At 39.3% G+C, this 17765-nt stretch overlaps 1 protein-coding gene across 2 annotated transcripts in view; it reads left to right on the top strand.

Annotated features, from left to right (window-relative positions):
* The window catches only part of LOC131493665 (zinc finger protein 33B-like), a 90711-nt gene extending 73977 nt beyond the window's left edge, over positions 1-16734 (top strand). For both annotated transcript variants that reach the window (XM_058698273.1, XM_058698272.1), the window contains exon 4: positions 13993-16734. In XM_058698273.1, the coding sequence (XP_058554256.1) occupies positions 13993-16319 (2327 nt within the window). In that variant the 3' untranslated portion in view covers positions 16320-16734. The remainder of the gene's footprint in view (positions 1-13992) is intronic.
* The last annotated feature ends 1031 nt before the right edge of the window (positions 16735-17765 follow it).

Here is a 17765-nt window from a genome sequence, read left to right as displayed (position 1 = left end):
ATTGTATATTCTTGGCCCCTTTGTCGTAGATTAGTTGACTTAGATGTGGGTTTATTGCTAGACTCCCTGTTCTGTTGCATGGATCTGTGTGTCTGCATGTATGCCAATAGCATACGGTTTTGATTACAGTAGCTTTGTGGTATAGTTTGAAATCAGCAAGCCTGCTACCTTCTGCTTTCTTGTTTCTTCTCAAGATTGCTTTGGCTATTGAGGATTTTTTGTGTGGGCTCCTGGCTGGCTCTGTTGTTTAGTGTCCAACTATTGATTTCAGCTCACGTCATGATCTCACGGTTCATGAGATCGAGGCCTGTGTTGGCATCTGTGCTGACAGTGCAGAGCCCGCTTGGGATTCTCTATTTGCCCCTTTCCTGCTCACATGCATGTGTCGCCTTTCTCTCAAAATAAACAAAGATTAAAAAAAAAATACAATATCTTGTGGTTCTACCTACAAATTTTAGTATTATTTCTTCTAGTGTGAAAATTGCTATTGGTATTTTCATAGGGATTGCATTGAGTATGTAGATTGCTTTCAATAGTAAGGACATTTAAAAAAACTTTTTTTTTTAATGTTCGTTTCTGAGAGATGGAGAGAGAGCATGAGTGGGGGAGAGGCAGAGAGACAGGGAGACACAGAATCCGAAGCAGGCTCCAGGATCTGAGCTGTCAGCAAAGAGCCCACTGCAGGGCTCGAACTCATGAACCATGGGATCATGACCTGAATTGAAGTCAGTTGCTTAAGGGACTGAGCCACCCAGGTAGCCCAGTAAGGACGTTTTAATGCTAATCTTCCAATCTAAGAGTATAGTATATCTTTCCAGCTGTTTGTGTTGTCTTCCATTTCTTTTATTGGTGTTTTCTAGTTTTTAGATTACAGATCTTTTTCCTTCTTGGTTAAGTTTATTCCTAGGTATTTTATAATTTTTGGTGCAATTGGAAAGGTAAATGTTTTCTTAATTATTTATTATTATTATTTTGTTATTAGTGTATAGAAATGCAGCAGATTTTTATATCTTATTTTTTCTTTTTATTCTGCAATCTTAACCTAATTCATACATCCGTGCCAACAGTTTTTTGGTGGAGTCTTTACGGTTTTGTATATATTATATGACTTCACATAGTGATAGTTTCTCTTCTTTAGCAACCTGTATACCATTTATTTATTTATTTTTGTTCTCTGATTTCTGCAGCTAGGACTTAATTCCATTACTGTATTGAATAAAAGTAGGAAGAATGGACATCCTTGTCTTGTTCTTTATGTTAGAGAAAAAGCTTTTAGTTTTTCACCATTGAGTATGCTGTTAGCTTTTGTTTTTTTATATATGGCCATTATTGGGGCACCTGGGTGGCGCAGTCGGTTGAGCGTCCGACTTCAGCCAGGTCACGATCTCGCGGTCCGTGAGTTCGAGCCCCGCGTCGGGCTCTGGGCCGATGGCTCAGAGCCTGGAGCCTGTTTCCGATTCTGTGTCTCCCTCTCTCTCTGCCCCTCCCCCGTTCATGCTCTGTCTCTCTCTGTCCCAAAAATAAATAAAAAACGTTGAAAAAAAAAAAAATTTATATATGGCCATTATTATGTTGAGCTGAGTTCCCTTTAACCCCACTTTGTTGAAGGATAACCTTATGATTTTTTTCCTTTTTTTGGTAATGTGTGTCATGTTGATGGATTTGTGGATGTTTGACCATCCATGCGTGCCTTTAATAAATCACACTTGGTTACAGTATATCTTCCTTTTAATGTATTGTTGCGTTAAGTTTGCTAATATTTTCTAGCATCTGTGTTCATCAGGGATATTCTGTCATGTTCTGTTCTTGTAGCATCATTGTCCGGTTTTGGTATGATGGTAATGCTGGCCTTGTAGAATGAGTTAGGAAACGTCCCTCCTCTTCTATTTTTTGGTTGAGTTTGAGAATGGTATTCTATTTTAGGTGATTTGTGGAATTCACCAGTGAAGGTGTTTGGTCCTGGGCTTTATTTGGTGGGTGTGGGGAAGGGGCTTTATTTTTAGGGAGGCTTTTTTTCCTGATTCAGTTTCCTTAGTATTAATTGGTCTGTTCAGATGTTTTTAGTTCATCATGATTCACTCTTGGTAGACCATTTTTCTAGAGATTCATGCATCTCATCTAGAGTGTCAAATTTGTTATGACATAATTGTTCATAGTAGTCTCTTAAAATCCTTTATGTTTCTGTGGTACGAGTTATAATATTTTATCTTTTCATATTTAATTTATTTGAGTCCTCTTTGTCTTGGTTAGTCTAGTAAAAATTCAGTTTATTTTGTTTGTCTTTTGAAAGAACCAGCTCTTAATTTTATTGATCTTCTCAGATCATATTTCATTTATTTCTGTCCTGATCATGATTATTTTCCTTCCTTCTGCTAACTTGGGTTTCATTTCCTTGTTTTTTTCTAGTTCCTTGAGATGTAAGGTTAGGTTTTTTGTTTGTTTGTTTGTTTGAGAAGTTTCTGGATTCTTATTGTGTTTATCACTATGAATTTCCGTCTGAGTACTGCCTTTCCTGTATCCTTTAAGTTTTGATATGTTGTATTTCCATTTTTATTTGCCTCAAGGTATCCCTTGGTTTCTCTGTTGACTCATTGGTTGTTCAGGAGAGTGTTGTTTAGTCTCCACATATCTGTGAATTTTCCAGTTTTCTTTTTTTTCAACGTTTTTTATTTATTTTTGGGACAGAGAGAGACAGAGCATGAACGGGGGAGGGGCAGAGAGAGAGAGGGAGACACAGAATCGGAAACAGGCTCCAGGCTCCGAGCCATCGGCCCAGAGCCCGACGCGGGGCTCGAACTCACGGACCGCGAGATCGTGACCTGGCTGAAGTCGGACGCTTAACCGACTGCGCCACCCAGGCGCCCCATGAATTTTCCAGTTTTCTTACTGGTAATTGATTTCTAGCTTCATGCAGGAAAGAAGCTTGATTGGGTTTGGGTCTTCTTAAATTTGCTAGGATTTGTTTTTTTGTCTTAATATATCGTCCATCCTTGAAAATTGTTCATGTGTACTTGAGAATTTTTCTTTGTGGATGAAATGTTTGTATATCTCTGCAAAGTCCATCTGGTTTAATGGGGTATTTCAGGACAATGTCAATTTTAAAATGACAACAACTGAGGATTGAACATATTCTAGTGCTCTGTGTTTGTATTTTCCCCTCCCTATTTTATGGTTTTGATGTCAATTCTTGTATCTTTTAATCTTCTGTATGTCTTAACTAATGATTATAAGTAATTATGGTTATTTTTTTGTACTTTGGTCTTTTATGTCTCATACTGCTTTTGTAAGTGATTAACCCACTATCTTCACAACATTAGGATATTCAGAATTTCACTATATATTTGTTTTTACCAGTGAGATTTATACTTTAATATGTTTTCATGTTACTAATTTGTATTCTTTTGTTTCAACTTAAAGAAGTCCCTTTAACATTTCTTGTGAGGCTTTTCCGGTGTTGGTGAATTCTGGCTTTTGTTTGGGAAACTCATTTATTTGTCCTTTGATTCTAAATGAGAGCTTTGCTGTGTATTGTTGTCCAGTAAAGGTTTTTCTTTTCCCATTCTTTGAATATACCATGCCACTGCCTTCTGACTGGAAAAAGTTTCTGCTGAAGGATCTGATAATCTTACGAGAGTTCCCTTTTCTGGAACCAGTTGTGGATTTTTTGCTACTTTTAACATTCTCTCCGTGTCTTTAGTTTTTGGCACTCTATCTCATAATGTTTTTGGTGTGGGTTTTTTGAATTCATCTTACATGGAAATTTCTGGGCTTCCTGGGTATGGATTTCTTTTTTCCCCCCCAATTTGGGGAAGTTTCGGCTATTATTTCTCTCAGTGAATTTTCTGCCCCTTTCTTTTTCATCCCCTTTTGTGATTTCTATAATGCAAATGTTGGTCTGCTGTATATTGTCTCATATGTCTCTTAAGCTGTGTTCACTTTTCCCCCTGCTCTCATTGGGTGAGTTCCACTGTCTGACTGCAGGTTACTGATTCATTCTGCCTCATTGTTCTGCTATTGAATTCCTCTAGTATTTTTCAGTTGTCTTACTGTATTTTCTGTTTGGTACTTTCTTGTACTTTCTTCATGTTGAGGTTCTCACCGTGTTCGTCCGTTTTCTCCTGAGTTCGATGAGCATCTATATGACTATTATTTTGAACTCCTTATTAGGTAAATCACTTGTCTCCATTCTTGGTTGCCTGTCAAATCTTCATGTTGTCTAACCAGCCTCTTTTATTTGTAGTGGCTTTCAGTAGTTGAGGGTGTTCCAAGACCTGTCACTGTCCCAAGGGGAGGATCTCACTCAGCATCTAGATTCAGGCTGATTGGAAGGGAGATCTTCAGACGGTATCTCTTAAAGTATGCAAATATGTACGGGCCTGTGAGACCGGAAGCAGAAGTGATGCTGGCCACCAGAGCTGGGGAATCTAAAAGTGTTCACTAGGCAGTAGGCGCCCCAGTATGGTGGAGGAGTATACACACTGCTTTCCAGAAGACCCTGGCGAGCTGGAGTGAGGCAGAGGGAGAACGCGGAGAGAAGATACCCTCCAGCTCGAGTGAATCAGAGGGAGAGTGCACTGTTGGTGCTCTCTTACCATTGTCGGATGATAAACCAGCCTTGCGTTAGTAGGATAAATCTCACGGGGTCTTTGTGTGCAATCCTCGTAATGTGTTACTCGATAACATTTGCTAGTATTGTGCAGAGTATCTGTGGGTCTGTATTCCAAAGATGTTGCTCTTAGTTGTTTTAGACATTGAACTGTAGTCTTCTTCTCTCATCATGTCTGAGTTTAGTGCCGATGTAATATAAGGCTCATATAATTAGGGGGCGCCTGGGTGGCGCAGTTGGTTAAGCGTCCGACTTCAGCCAGGTCACGATCTCGCGGTCCTTGAGTTCAAGCCCCGCGTCAGGCTCTGGGCCTATGGCTCGGAGCCTGGAGCCTGTTTCCGATTCTGTGTCTCCCTCTCTCTCTGCCCCTCCCCCGTTCATGCTCTGTCTCTCTCTGTCCCAAAAATAAATAAAAAACGTTGGAAAAAAAAAATTAAAAAAAACTAATAATTAGGTGGGAGGTGTTCTTTTCTATTGTTTGCAGGAGTGTTTGAATAATTAATATTATTATTTAAACGAGTTTAAAAATTCACCAGTGAAACCATCTGGACCTCGGCTTCCTTTATGGGCAGTTTTCAAATGACTGCAGTGTGTTTACTTCTTACACTTTTTTTCAGATAGCTTATTTCTTCTTGAGTTGTTATATTTTTTCCGATTGTAGGAATTTTTGTATTTCAGCCAAGTTATCAAATTAGTTCAAAACATTCACTTACAATTGTTTTTGTAGCGTAGAAAACATTCCAGGTTTGTAATGTGAGTACATTCTATCCCTAGCGTGTGTACTGTCTTTATTCCACAGCTTCAGTAATTTATTTTTTTTAGAAACATTTATTTGTTTGTTTTTGAGAGAGTGCACATGAGAGTGAGCAGGTGAGGGGCAGAGCGAAAGGTGGACAGAGAATCCCGAGCAGGCTCCACGGTGCCAGCACAGAGCCCAATGCAGGGCTCAGTCACGCGAATCATGACATCATGATCTGAGCCGAAATCAAGAGTTGAATGCTCAACTGATTAAGCCACCCACCCAGGCGCCCCATAACTTCAGTAGTTTGACTCTTATCTCTCTTATTTCCATGTCAGCCTAAATACAGTTTAGTCAGGCTTATTGATCTTTTAAAAGAGTTATCTATTGCCTTTCTTTGCTGGTTTATTAATTTTTACTTTTCTCTCATTTCCTATCCTTGCTTGCTTTCAATTTGTATTGCTTTTTCCTCCATTGTTCTCAGGTGTACAAGGCAGGTTATTGATTTGGATCGTTCTCGTTTAATATGATATTGTAGGATAAATTGTCTTCTAAGTACTGTTTTCTGTTTGTTTCATAAGATATGGTATATTTTGTCTTTGTTTTTACTAAAAAGTGTTTTCAGTTTTCTGAATATTGTTTCCCTCTATTTTATTCAGAGATATGTTATTTAATCTCCAATTGTGAGTTTTCAGAATTCCTTTATATGATAGATTTATAATTTCCTTCCATTTTGGTGGGAGAACCTTTTAAAATGTATTTTTGGGAACCTTTTGTGTGTACTTTTGAAGAATGCATTATCTGCTCTTTTTGAGTGGATTGTCTTATATATATTTGTTAGGCTGGTTACTTCATAGTGTTTTTCTATCTTTTTTTTTCTCTTATTTGTATTCTATCCCTTGTTTTATCCATTACTTAGTGGGGGATATTAAAATCTGTAATTGTTGATGTGTGTATTTTTGCTTTGAATTCTCTCAGTATTTCTTGAGACTCGTCGTTAGTAGCGTATAATTGCTTGGATTTTTGTCTCCTTTACTGATGGATTGTTTTCATTATGTAATGTCCCACTTTATCTCTAATTATGTATTTTGTGTTAAAGTGGATTTTGTCTGATATTAGTATAGCCTGTCCAACCTGCTTACTGATGCTATATACTTGATTGATCTTTCTCTGCTTTTAAAATTTTCTACCTATTTGTGCCTTTAAATACAGTGTGTCTTGTAGATACCATGTGTTTGAATTTACATATTTTCTACAAGCTGACAATTACTGCTTTTTAAAAAAAATGTTTTTTTACATTTATTTATTTTTGATAGAGACAGAACAAAAGTGGGAGAGGGGAAGAGAGAGAGAGAGACAGACACACACACACACACACACACACACACACACACAGAACCCGAAGCAGGCTCCAGGCTCTGAGCTATTAGCACAGAGCCCGACGCGGGGCTCGAACTCACAAACCGTGAGATGATGACCAGAGCCAGAGTCGGACGCCCAACCACCAAGCCACCCAGGTGCCCCTATGCTTTTTGATTGGATTTCTAAATCCATTCCCAGTTTTCCGTTGATACGGCTGGATTTACTCCTGCCATATTACGTTTTGACATTTATCTGCCCTACCCAGCCTTATGACCCTTTAGTTCTTTTATATTATTGCCTTCATTTTCATTAAGTGAATATGGTTTAGCATAATATTTTAATTCTACGGTGACCATTTCACTCAATTATTTTCATGATGGTTGTTATTAAAATTCACCTAAGAAATTCACCCTATCACCATACTTCAGGTTTATACTCCCTCATCTACAGTGAAGTATAGAAAGGTCATTCATATGTAATTCTACTTCTTCTACTCTATTTTTGTGAGGTTCCTTTTGTACATAGTAGATCTGTATATGTTTAAATTCCAGCAATACATTGTTGAATTACTATTTTATATAATTGGATGTCTTAAAAAGAAACTGAGAGAAGAAAGGATAGCAAATATCTCTTTGTGGAGTTCATTATATTAACTTTCTTATTCACCATTTCTGCTTCATTTGCTACTGTGGATTCCGGTTACCATCCATGGTTATTTTCTCACCCCAGTTTGCCTTTGTTTTTCTGCCTCATTTTGCCTTATTGTCAAATACATTTATTTCTACGGTTACAGACCCAACAGTATCGTTATATATGTAAAGATTGTTGCATGGCCTTGGCCAAATGGTTAGAAGAAATACTTCTTTATCCTGTCTTTTAAAATAGTTACTTTTACCTACAATCTTTGTGGATTTGAAGTAATGACTGGGAATTTATGGGTTAATTTATATCGCCTTCAGTTTTGAAAGCAGTGCTGTTATTTTGGTTGACTGTTTTGGGGTTTTTTTGTTTTGTTTTGTTTTTGTTTGTTTTATTCCCCCAACACACTCTGTCATCCTACCTCCTGGATTCTGTGTTTCTGATGAGAAGTCAGGTGGTCATCTTACTGGAGTTCCCTTGTATGTGATGAGTTGTACTTCTCTTGATACTTAAGAAATTTTTTTTCCTCTTTGCTTTTTAATATTTTTACTGTGATGCTTCTTGACGTGGATCTGTTTATCCCACGTGGTGTTCGTCTATCATTTTGTGTTTGAATATTCTTTTTCTCTAAATTTGAAAGATTTCACCATAACTTTGTTGAATAATTTTTCTGCCCCTTCCACTTTCTTCTCTTCTTTTGATATTCCCATTATGAGTATGTTGGTGCAGATAATGGTATCTTTCATATATTTGAGGCTTTGGTCAGTTTTCTTCATTCTTATTTCTTTCTAGTGTTTAGACTGTATTATAAGTTTACTAATTCTTTCCTCTATAACATTCAGTCAACTGTTGAGCCCATCTAAGGAATTTACGGTGTAGTTACTGTAAATTGTCAAATTTAGAATTTTCACTTAATTCTTTTCCTTTTTTTTTATATTTTCTGTGTTACAGGGTATCAACACTACCTTCCTTTATCCCGTAAATGTGGTTCCCTTTGTTTTTAGTTTATTTTTGAGAAAGAGAGAGACAGAACATGAGCAGGGGAGGAGCAGAGAGGGAGAGACAGAATGCGAAGCAGGTTCCTGGCTCTAAGTCAGCACAGAGCCCCCTGCGGGGCTCGAACTCACGAGCCATGAGATCATGACCTGAGCCAAAGTCGGACACTCAACCGACTAAGCCACCCAGGCGCCCCAGTGGGGTTTCCCTATTGAACATGTTTATAACAGCTGCTTGGAGGTCGGCTAAATCCAGTATCCAGACCCTCTCAAGGACAGTTTGTTGCCTATTGCTTCCCCCATGTATGTGAAATTTTCCCATTTGTCTTGTGAACCTGTAATTTTGGACGAAAGCATATTTTAGATATTTTGTACCGAGTCTGATAGGGCCTCTTGTTATTTTTGCTTGCTTATGTATTTGTTAAGTGACTTGATTGTAATATTTGATTGAAGTCTTTTCCTCTTGCAGTGTACTGTTGGCTGATGTCTCTTGTCAGAGGGCTCTGCCTTGGGCAGTGCACATGGTTCGTAGAATGGCAGTCGTGTTGAGAGGGTGCTCTTTGAGTGTGTCTATGATGATTAATTCTGGGTGTCAACCCGAGTGGCCTCAGGGATGGCCAGACTGGTCAAAGTGTGTCTTGGGGGGTGTTTCTGGAAGCAGCATTTGACTCAGTAGACTGAGTAAAGAGATCCACCCTCACCATTATGGTCAGATATCCTCTAATTCGTTGAGGACCTGAATGGAACAAAAGGCAAAGAAGGACAAATTCTCTTTCTCTTTTTGCGCCGGGACGTCCATCCTCTCTGGACAGAATCAGTGCTCCTGGTTGTGGGGCCTTCAGGCTCTGGGACTTACACCACCAACCCTCTAGTTGGCAGGCCTTTCATCTTTGCTGGGAGTTACACCATCACCTCCCCTCGTTCTCAGGCCTTTTGAAATACAGTTGGCTTTCCTGGCTCTCCAGCTTTCAGACAGCAGACTGTGGGACTTCTTGTCGTCCGTAAGTGCAAAAGCCGGGTCCTTTAATAAACCTCTTCCTTTGTCTGTGTCGCTCTCACACGTACATATAGTACCTGGCTCTGTTTCTCTGGAGAACCCTGATTAACAGTCTCTTTCACTGATCTCTGTGTTAACCTCCCTGCCTCTAATGGTGTCACATTCTGCCCTTAGCCTCTACTCATTGTTGGCTCTTTGCTCAATGTTTCCAACGTTGTCCTGAGTCACACATTCTATAGTTTGGTCCAGTTAAATGTGAGTCCTTTCAGAGAGTAGCGTGTGAGGCGACTCTTTGGTACTGCCCTTCATGCCACCATTTTTGAAATCATCTCCTGGAAAACACAGGTGGAGGAAATCATTAGAATATCTTCATCTATCATAAGTGTATTTGTGTGAATGGTTCTGGTGGATTGGAACAAATGCAATAGCCTGGGATGCCTCTTCTTTGTCTCTTTGCCTTGTTCCTTCTGGTGTAATGTCTCTTGTGTTCCAGAGCTGCACACGCCACCAGCTGAGTTTGCCAGGAGCCCCCAAAGAACCAGGCTTTTTAAAAAATTAATTTCTCTTTTTGTTTGTTTCTTTTTGAGATAGAGTTCACGCGTGAGCAGGGAGGTGCAGAACACAGAATCTGAGGCAGGCTCCAGGCTCTGAGCTGTCAGCACAGAGCCCGACCCAGGGCTTGAACCGAGCCCTGACATGACCTGAGTTGAAGTCAGAAGCTTAATCTACTGCGCCACCCAGTTGCCCCCCAAATGACCAGCTTTTTGAGTTAACACTTGTACAACTGTTTTTCTGTTTCTGTTTTATTAACAGAAGGGATCATGTGGGACTTGAGAAAACTGACCTGGAATGACTCACTCTAAGGCATCCTTTAGTAAATCTGCTGGGCCTTAATAATGAATAAAAAGTCTTATCTGTATTATTTATTTCCTTTAAAAAATTTTTTTTACATTTATTTATTTTTGAGAGGGAGGGACAGAGCACAAGTCAGGGAGGGGCAGAGAGAGAGAGGGAGACTCAGAATCTGAAGCTGTCAGCACAGAGCCAGGTGCTGGGCTCAAACTCACAAACCGTGACATCGTGACTTGAACTGATGTCAGACACGTAACCGACAGAGCCACCCAGGCGCCCCTGTATTATTATTTTTTTAAATTTATTTATTTTGAGAGAGAGAGAGAGAGAGAGAGAGAGAGAGAGAGAGAGAGAGAGAGAGAGAGAAGAGTGTACACGTACTCATGAGCAGGGAAGGGGCTGAGAGCGCAGAGGGCTTGAACTCACAGACCAAACCGTGGCATCATCAAGTGTCAAAACAACTTAACCACTTGAGCTCCCTTATCTATATTATTTTAAGTTTAGTTTTGTATTTCTCTGTTTTTACCTTCATTATTTCCCTCTTTGTGCTTTAACTTCTTTCTTTTACATTACTGTTGCCTTTTTGTAGTTTTTTTTGAGTTACGGATTTGCTTTTTTCATTCTTTTTCACTGATGCAAGACATTTAATGCTATGAAATCTCTGATCAGTACGTGTATCCCACATAGACTCATAAGTAATATTTACAGTAGTTTTTTTGGTTTAGAAATTCAGCTATGTGTTTCCTTTTTCAACAAAGAGCAGTTTACTAGACAGTTGTTTGGTTTTGAGGTCCTGATGGAAGAAGTTTGTTCTTCCCGAGTAAGTTCTAGTTTTAGTGCATTGTTTCCTGAGCATGTTACCTTTATCAGGTTTTTTTTAAATGTTTCTTGCACCCTAGAGACGTAAGTGTATTTTGTGTTAACGTTTTAATTTTCGAAAATTGTGTATGGGTCATAATACATGTCTTCCTGATTGCTGTCGTTGCGTCTCTACATCCCGACATCGTACTTTCTGATCTTTCTTAATACTCATTTTATCAGTGTGTTTGCTTCACGAATGTTGTTTGGTGTTTTGATACTCCTTACTGTTACTTGTACATTCAAAGTTGTGGATGTTAGCCTTGTGCTTTGTTTTTTGTCCTTCCTGATAACTAGATTTTATCTGTTTCCTTAGTGTTTCCCTTTGCCTGGAACAATATTGACCATTCCTGTGTTTTTAGCTTTTTGAGTCATTTTCTGTCAGTGTGTTTCCCCTTTGCAGCAGAGATTTGATATTTGTTTGTAATCCACTTGAAGTCATTTTATTAAGTGGTGAGTTAAGCCCATTCACATTTACTACCAGGATTCCTGTCTGGTCTCATATCTGGCATTTTGTTAACATTTCATGAGTATCATATTCACTGAACCATTCTGTTTCGTCTTTTTGTTCATTTTGAAGGAGTCCATTAGAAACTTTAGATGTTTTTGTTCTAGTGGTTACTCTTACAGTAACGTCTCTTATACTGCCTTTAGTTGCTCATTTCCTTATTTAACCTGCCATTTGGTTTTCAGCTTTTAGTGACCTTTAGAGTGTTTAGTGACCTTCTTTAGACTATTCCATGGCTCTCACTTAGCTTACTGTTATTTCTTCTCCTTTTTCCTGTATCCAGTAGTCTTTTTATGTGCATTATTTCTGCTTCACTGGAATATGTAGCATTTATATATTACTCTTATGTTCTTGTTCTCAACTTTCTTTTGGTCTTAGTCCTACACTGCTCAGGTTTTCTACCAGTGTTTCCTATCAAATACTGGTTGCTTGAAGTTTGTCCTCTTCTAGAAGGTTCCGTGATTACATTATTACCTGATTTCTTGAATCTCTAATATGATCGACCTCTTCCCAGAGCCTGGATACTTTTAAAGGATCACGTGGCTGGATATACAACCCTTGACGTCTACTTGGTTATTTGTTGAAAAGGTTGCTGCACTGACCTCACTTTGTTTATTGGTGACAGAGTCTCTTGCCCAATCTACATGTTTGTTTGCTTATTGAGACTTGATCTTTCTGTCCAGAGGAGACTTCTTCACTTTTAAGGTTTACAGTTTCCTTAAAGCATGTCTTAGGAAGGACTGTTTCAGGTCAGCTTTCCTGACGGAAAAGGAAAGTTCATGGTGGTCCTTAAAATATGCGGGTAAGATCTCTTTTTATTTCTGGGCAATTTTCTTAGATAATGGTTTTCAATACTGTATTTATTCCATTGTTTTCTTTTTTTCTCTTTAGAGACTACAGTCACACATATAATTTTAATTAAAAACATGTATTTTATTATTTTGTAGATCACCTGCTTTATCCAGAACTTTCTCTGTGATCCAGTTTTCTTTCTTTGGTTTTATTGTCATTCTTTTTTCTGCTCTATTGTCATGTCTTTTTTCATGCTGTTTATTAAAATTTCATTCAAGTCTCTTTTCTCTTCATGCTTCCTAGGAGTTGGCCTGAACCGCTCTGACAAAACACCACAGAGTGGGTGGCCTAAGTAACAAATTTATTTTTTCACACATCTGGAGGCTGTATGGCCAAGATGAAGGTATCCTCAGGGTGCCCTCGGGTGCCTTCTGGTGAGCCCTCTGTCTTCAGCTTGCAGACAGCACCTTGTGGCCCTCTCCTCACATGGCTTTTTTTCTGCAAACAGGGAGAGCAGGAAAGGGCTGGTGTCTCTTCGGCTTCTGATATGGATGTCTTTCCTGTCATTAGTGCTACACCCTGATAATGTAATTAAACCTCACGGCTTCAACATACGAATTTGGGAGGGGGACAGTTGAGCTCATAACCAGGTTCTTACAATTTGAGTCATATTCTAAGATCACTCTGGCCTTTTTACAATTGAATTCCTCACCCGATCAGCCCTTGCCTCCGTAGTTCCCATTAATACTCCAAGTCCCTTGTGTTGGAGTTCTCGGTGGTCTGAGCTGTCATCTGTCAGAACGAAGATGTCTGCTCCATATTTTCCCTCTCACGGTGGGACTTCTCCTTTGAGGGAGTGATTTTATTTGCATTTAATTATCTATACGTTCTAGGGGCGCCTGGGTGGTTCAGTCTGTTGAGCGTCTGGCTTCAGCTCAGGTCAGGATCTTACGGTTCCTGAGTTTCAGTCCCATGTCGTGCTCTGTGCTACGAGCTCAGAGCCTGGAGCCTGCTTTGGGTTCTCTGTACCCCTCTCTCTGCCACTTCCTCGCTCATGCTCTGTTTCTCTCTCTCTCAAAAATAAATATTAAAGAAAAAGAACTTTAATTATCTCTCAGTTCTCTGTCTCTTCCTCTACGTGTCGTTGCCACAGACTCAAACTGACTCTTTATATAGATGTGGACTCTATATCAGTTTCTTCTGTATTAAATGTTTATTTCCTCAGTGGTGGTTTGAAGTCAGTAGTATTTTGTATTTCCCAGTTACGCTGAAGTCACGGGTTGTCGATTGGTCATTTTATTTGCTCTCCGTATGTTGATCTTTAGAGGTATTTGGAGGATAGATGGAGGCGTTCCGAATTTAGTAGCTGCCGTTACGTAACTCAGACGTCGGAATGCAGATGTATGGTTGTAGTAGTTTTCTCTCCTTTCTTCCACCATGCCAGGCCTTTTGTTTCTTGTTTCCATTTTCGTATTTCATGTCCAACAGAAGAAATCGAAAAAATAAGTACTTATAGTTATTTTCTTCCTTGGAGACTAGACAAAAAATCAAAATCTGCTAAAACATAGGGCGTTTGTATATACGTTGCATTCCAGAAGAAATGAGTTAGTATTTATGTGTACGGTTAATTTTTTTTATCTTTAGAAGTCTGGGAAACTGATCACAAGAAAGGAAGGAGCCGAGAAAACCAGCATAAACCTGTGAAGGAAGTTGCATTCATCAGTAAGAAAACGCTGACCAAGGAACGTGATATTGTAATAGGAAAACCATTTAACCTGGACACAAATTCGTTTCCTTCCAGAGAAAGCCTCTGTCAGTGTGACTCATATGGAGTGAGTTTCAGCTGTATTTCTGAATTGTGTATCAATAAGAAAAGACGTTTGGGAGAAAAGACTGGTGAATTTAGTGCCTGTGGAAAATTGCTACTCAGTATTAAACACAAGAAAACTCCTACTAGTGAGAAAAGTGAATTTTTTAAACATGGGGAAACTTTCAGTCAGGATGAGGACTCTGTTGATCGTGAAAAGATTCAAAGTGCAGAGAAAAATTTTGAATATTACATGTATCAAGAAACCTTCCCCAAAAAGGCAACATTGAGTACGTACAAGAGAGAGATCACTGAAGAGAATCACTCTGAATGTATTGAATATGGGAGAACCTTCTTTCCTAACTCCTCTTTCTTGTTACATCACATGAATGCCTCCGACGAGAATCACTGTGGACTGCGTGGTTGTGGGAAATCGTTATGTGTGAAGTCTACCCTTTTGAAACCTCATGGGGCACGTATGAAACCCTCGGAGTGTAGTGAGAGTGGGGATCGTTTCCGGGGGGATTTATGCCTTCCACAACTTCAGAAAACTCATACAGGAGAGAAACACTTTGAATGCAATGAATGTGGGAAAGCGTTTTGGCATAAGTCCCACCTCACTCGACATCAGAGGATACACACAGGAGAGAAACGCTTTCAGTGTGATGAATGTGGAAAAACTTTCTGGGAGAAGTCAGACCTCACGAAACATCAGAGATCACACACGGGGGAGAAGCCCTATGTGTGCAACGAATGTGGTAAAGCCTTCAGCCACAAGTCCGCCCTCACGATACACCAGAGAATACATACAGGGGAGAAACCCTATCAGTGTAGCGCGTGTGGGAAAACTTTTTACCAGAAGACAGACCTCACCAAACACCAAAGGACACACATAGGGCTGAAACCCTATGAATGCTATGAATGTGGGAAATCCTTTTGGATCAATTCACACCTTATCCTGCATCAGAGAACTCATACAGGGGAGAAACCATTTGAATGTCCTGACTGTGGGAAATCTTTCTGTCAGAAGGCATATCTTACACAACATCAGAAAACCCACGTAAAGGATAAACCCTACAAATGTAATGCATGCGGGAAAACTTTCTACCACAAGTCAGTACTCACCAGGCATCAGAAAATTCATACAGAGTTGAAACCTTATGAATGTTGCGAATGTGGGAAAACGTGTTTGGAGTCTGACCACATGGTGCATCAGAGAAACACAGGGGAGAAACCCTTTGTGTGTCCTGAATGTGGGAAATCCTTCAGCCGTAAATCTACCCTCTCTCAACATCACAGGACACATACAGGGGAGAAACCGTTCGAGTGTCATGAATGTGGAAAAATCTTCTATAATAAATCGTCCCTAAGTAAACATAGTAGGATACACACAGGGGAGAAACCCTACGGATGTAATGAATGTGGGAAAACTTTCTGCCAGAAGTCTCAGCTCACTTATCACCAGAGAATCCACATAGGTGACAAACCTTATGAGTGTAATCAATGTGGAAAGGCTTTCTGTTATAAGTCAGCTCTAATTGTGCACCAGAGAACTCATACAAAAGAAAAGCCCTATAAATGTAATGAATGTGGGAAGTCTTTCTGTGTGAAGTCAGGACTTACTCTACATCAGAGAAAACACACAGGGGAGAAACCCTATGAATGTAATGAATGTGGAAAATCTTTTGTCCAGAAGTCTAGGCTCACTCAGCACCAGAGAATGCACATAGGAGAGCAACCCTATGAATGTAATGAATGTCGAAGGGCTTTCTGTGATAAATCAGCTCTAAGTGTGCACCAGAGAACTCATACAGAAGAAAAACCCTATAAATGTAATGAATGTGGGAAATCTTTCTATTTGAAGTCAGCACTTCTTATACATCAGAGAAAACACACAGGGGAAAAACCCTACAAATGTAACCAATGTGGGAAATCCTTCATTCATAGATCTTCTCTCACAGTGCATTATAGGGTTCACACAGGGGAGAAATCTTGTCAGTGTAATGAATGTGGGAAAATTTTTTACCGTAAATCAAACCTTGTTAACCATCAGAGGTCACACACAGGCGAGAAGCCCTATGAATGTAACACATGTGGAAAGCCCTTCTCTCAGAAGTCAAACCTCATTGTACATCAGAGAACACACACACAAGAAAAACCTTAGGATTGCAGTGGGTCTTAGGAATGTTGAGCTGTGGTTCAGCAGTCGCTCCGCTTCAGAGAACTCACGTTGTAGAGGAAGCAATGTCAATGTCCTGAATGTTGAATAACTTTCGTCCACAAACTGGCCTTATTTTACCCCGAAGTAGACTGCAACACATAAAGGACAGTCTTGTTAAGTAACATTCCTTTGAATGTCCCTAGCAAATGCGGGCATAGAACCTTGAAGATGTTTTGATTTTATAAGATTTGTTTTTAGCTAAAATACAAAGTAGGATATGTTAATTTCTATTAAGGAGAATTCTTTCAATTTGAGACATACAGCTTGAAGATTGTCTTTAGAGGTAATATAACATTGGAAGTTGTGTTTTGGTTTTGATGCCTTATTTCTTTAGGCAACATAAGAAGTTGTAATTTTGATGGGGCGCCTGGGTGGCGCAGTCGGTTGGGCGTCCGACTTCAGCCAGGTCACGATCTCGCTGTCCGTGAGTTCGAGCCCCGCGTCGGGCTCTGGGCTGACAGCTCAGAGCCTGGAGCCTGTTTCAGATTCTGTGTCTCCCTCTCTCTCTGACCCTCCCCCGTTCATGCTCTGTCTCTCTCTGTCCCAAAAATAAATAAAAAAAAAAACGTTGAAAAAAAAAAATTAAAAAAAAAAAAAAAAAAAAGAAGTTGTAATTTTGAGAGGAATATTGTGCAGTGTACAATAAAAAAATGTCAAATGAAACAATACACTGAAAACAAGTAATTAGTAGTATGTTTTAGTAGTAATATGTAGCATGCTCACGTGCCCTTCCCTGAGCTTTAGCTAAAGATATCTTACATGACCGTGGTATATTCTAGAGCAGAAATATGGACGATACCATAATACTCACTTACATTCACATGTCAGTAGTTTTTATATGCACTACGTGTATGTGAAGTTTTATGAAATGTTCTTGCTTATAGTTTAAGTATCAGTTAACACTGGTTACAAAATCAAAAGGGAATCTGTAATCTGTCCTAATTGCATTGGGATTACAAAGCAATCAGGATTTCACCACAAGAAGTTCTGATGTGTTAATAACCATATCATTTCGGCGAACTTAATCCTGGCAGTTCATGTGAATATGAAGCTTATAAAAAGGAGAGATAAATTTAATAATTACGGCAACCCTGTTAAATGCTTCTGTGAATTGTCCCTTAAGTTTACAGGACTCCTGTATCTTCAAATGCTACCTTCTGTAACCTGTGTGTTTCATATGCCTAGTGGAAGTTGATATAATTGGGAATTGAATATAGACACTCCTAGTTCAGCAGTTGTTTCAATATCAGGCACACCTCCCATGTATGTAGCAACCTGGAGTAATGTCTTGAAAGGAAGCCCAGAAAGCTAATAGGTAACCATTTAAAATATATAAATCGAAATAACAAAATGGTAAGTGTGTTCTGTAATCTCATTTTCCCCTTTCAA

Source organism: Neofelis nebulosa, chromosome 13 (assembly GCF_028018385.1).
Source record: "Neofelis nebulosa isolate mNeoNeb1 chromosome 13, mNeoNeb1.pri, whole genome shotgun sequence".
Taxonomy (NCBI): domain Eukaryota; kingdom Metazoa; phylum Chordata; class Mammalia; order Carnivora; family Felidae; genus Neofelis; species Neofelis nebulosa.
Note: the sequence above shows the minus strand (reverse complement) of the source record. Positions and strands in the feature narration are given on the sequence as shown.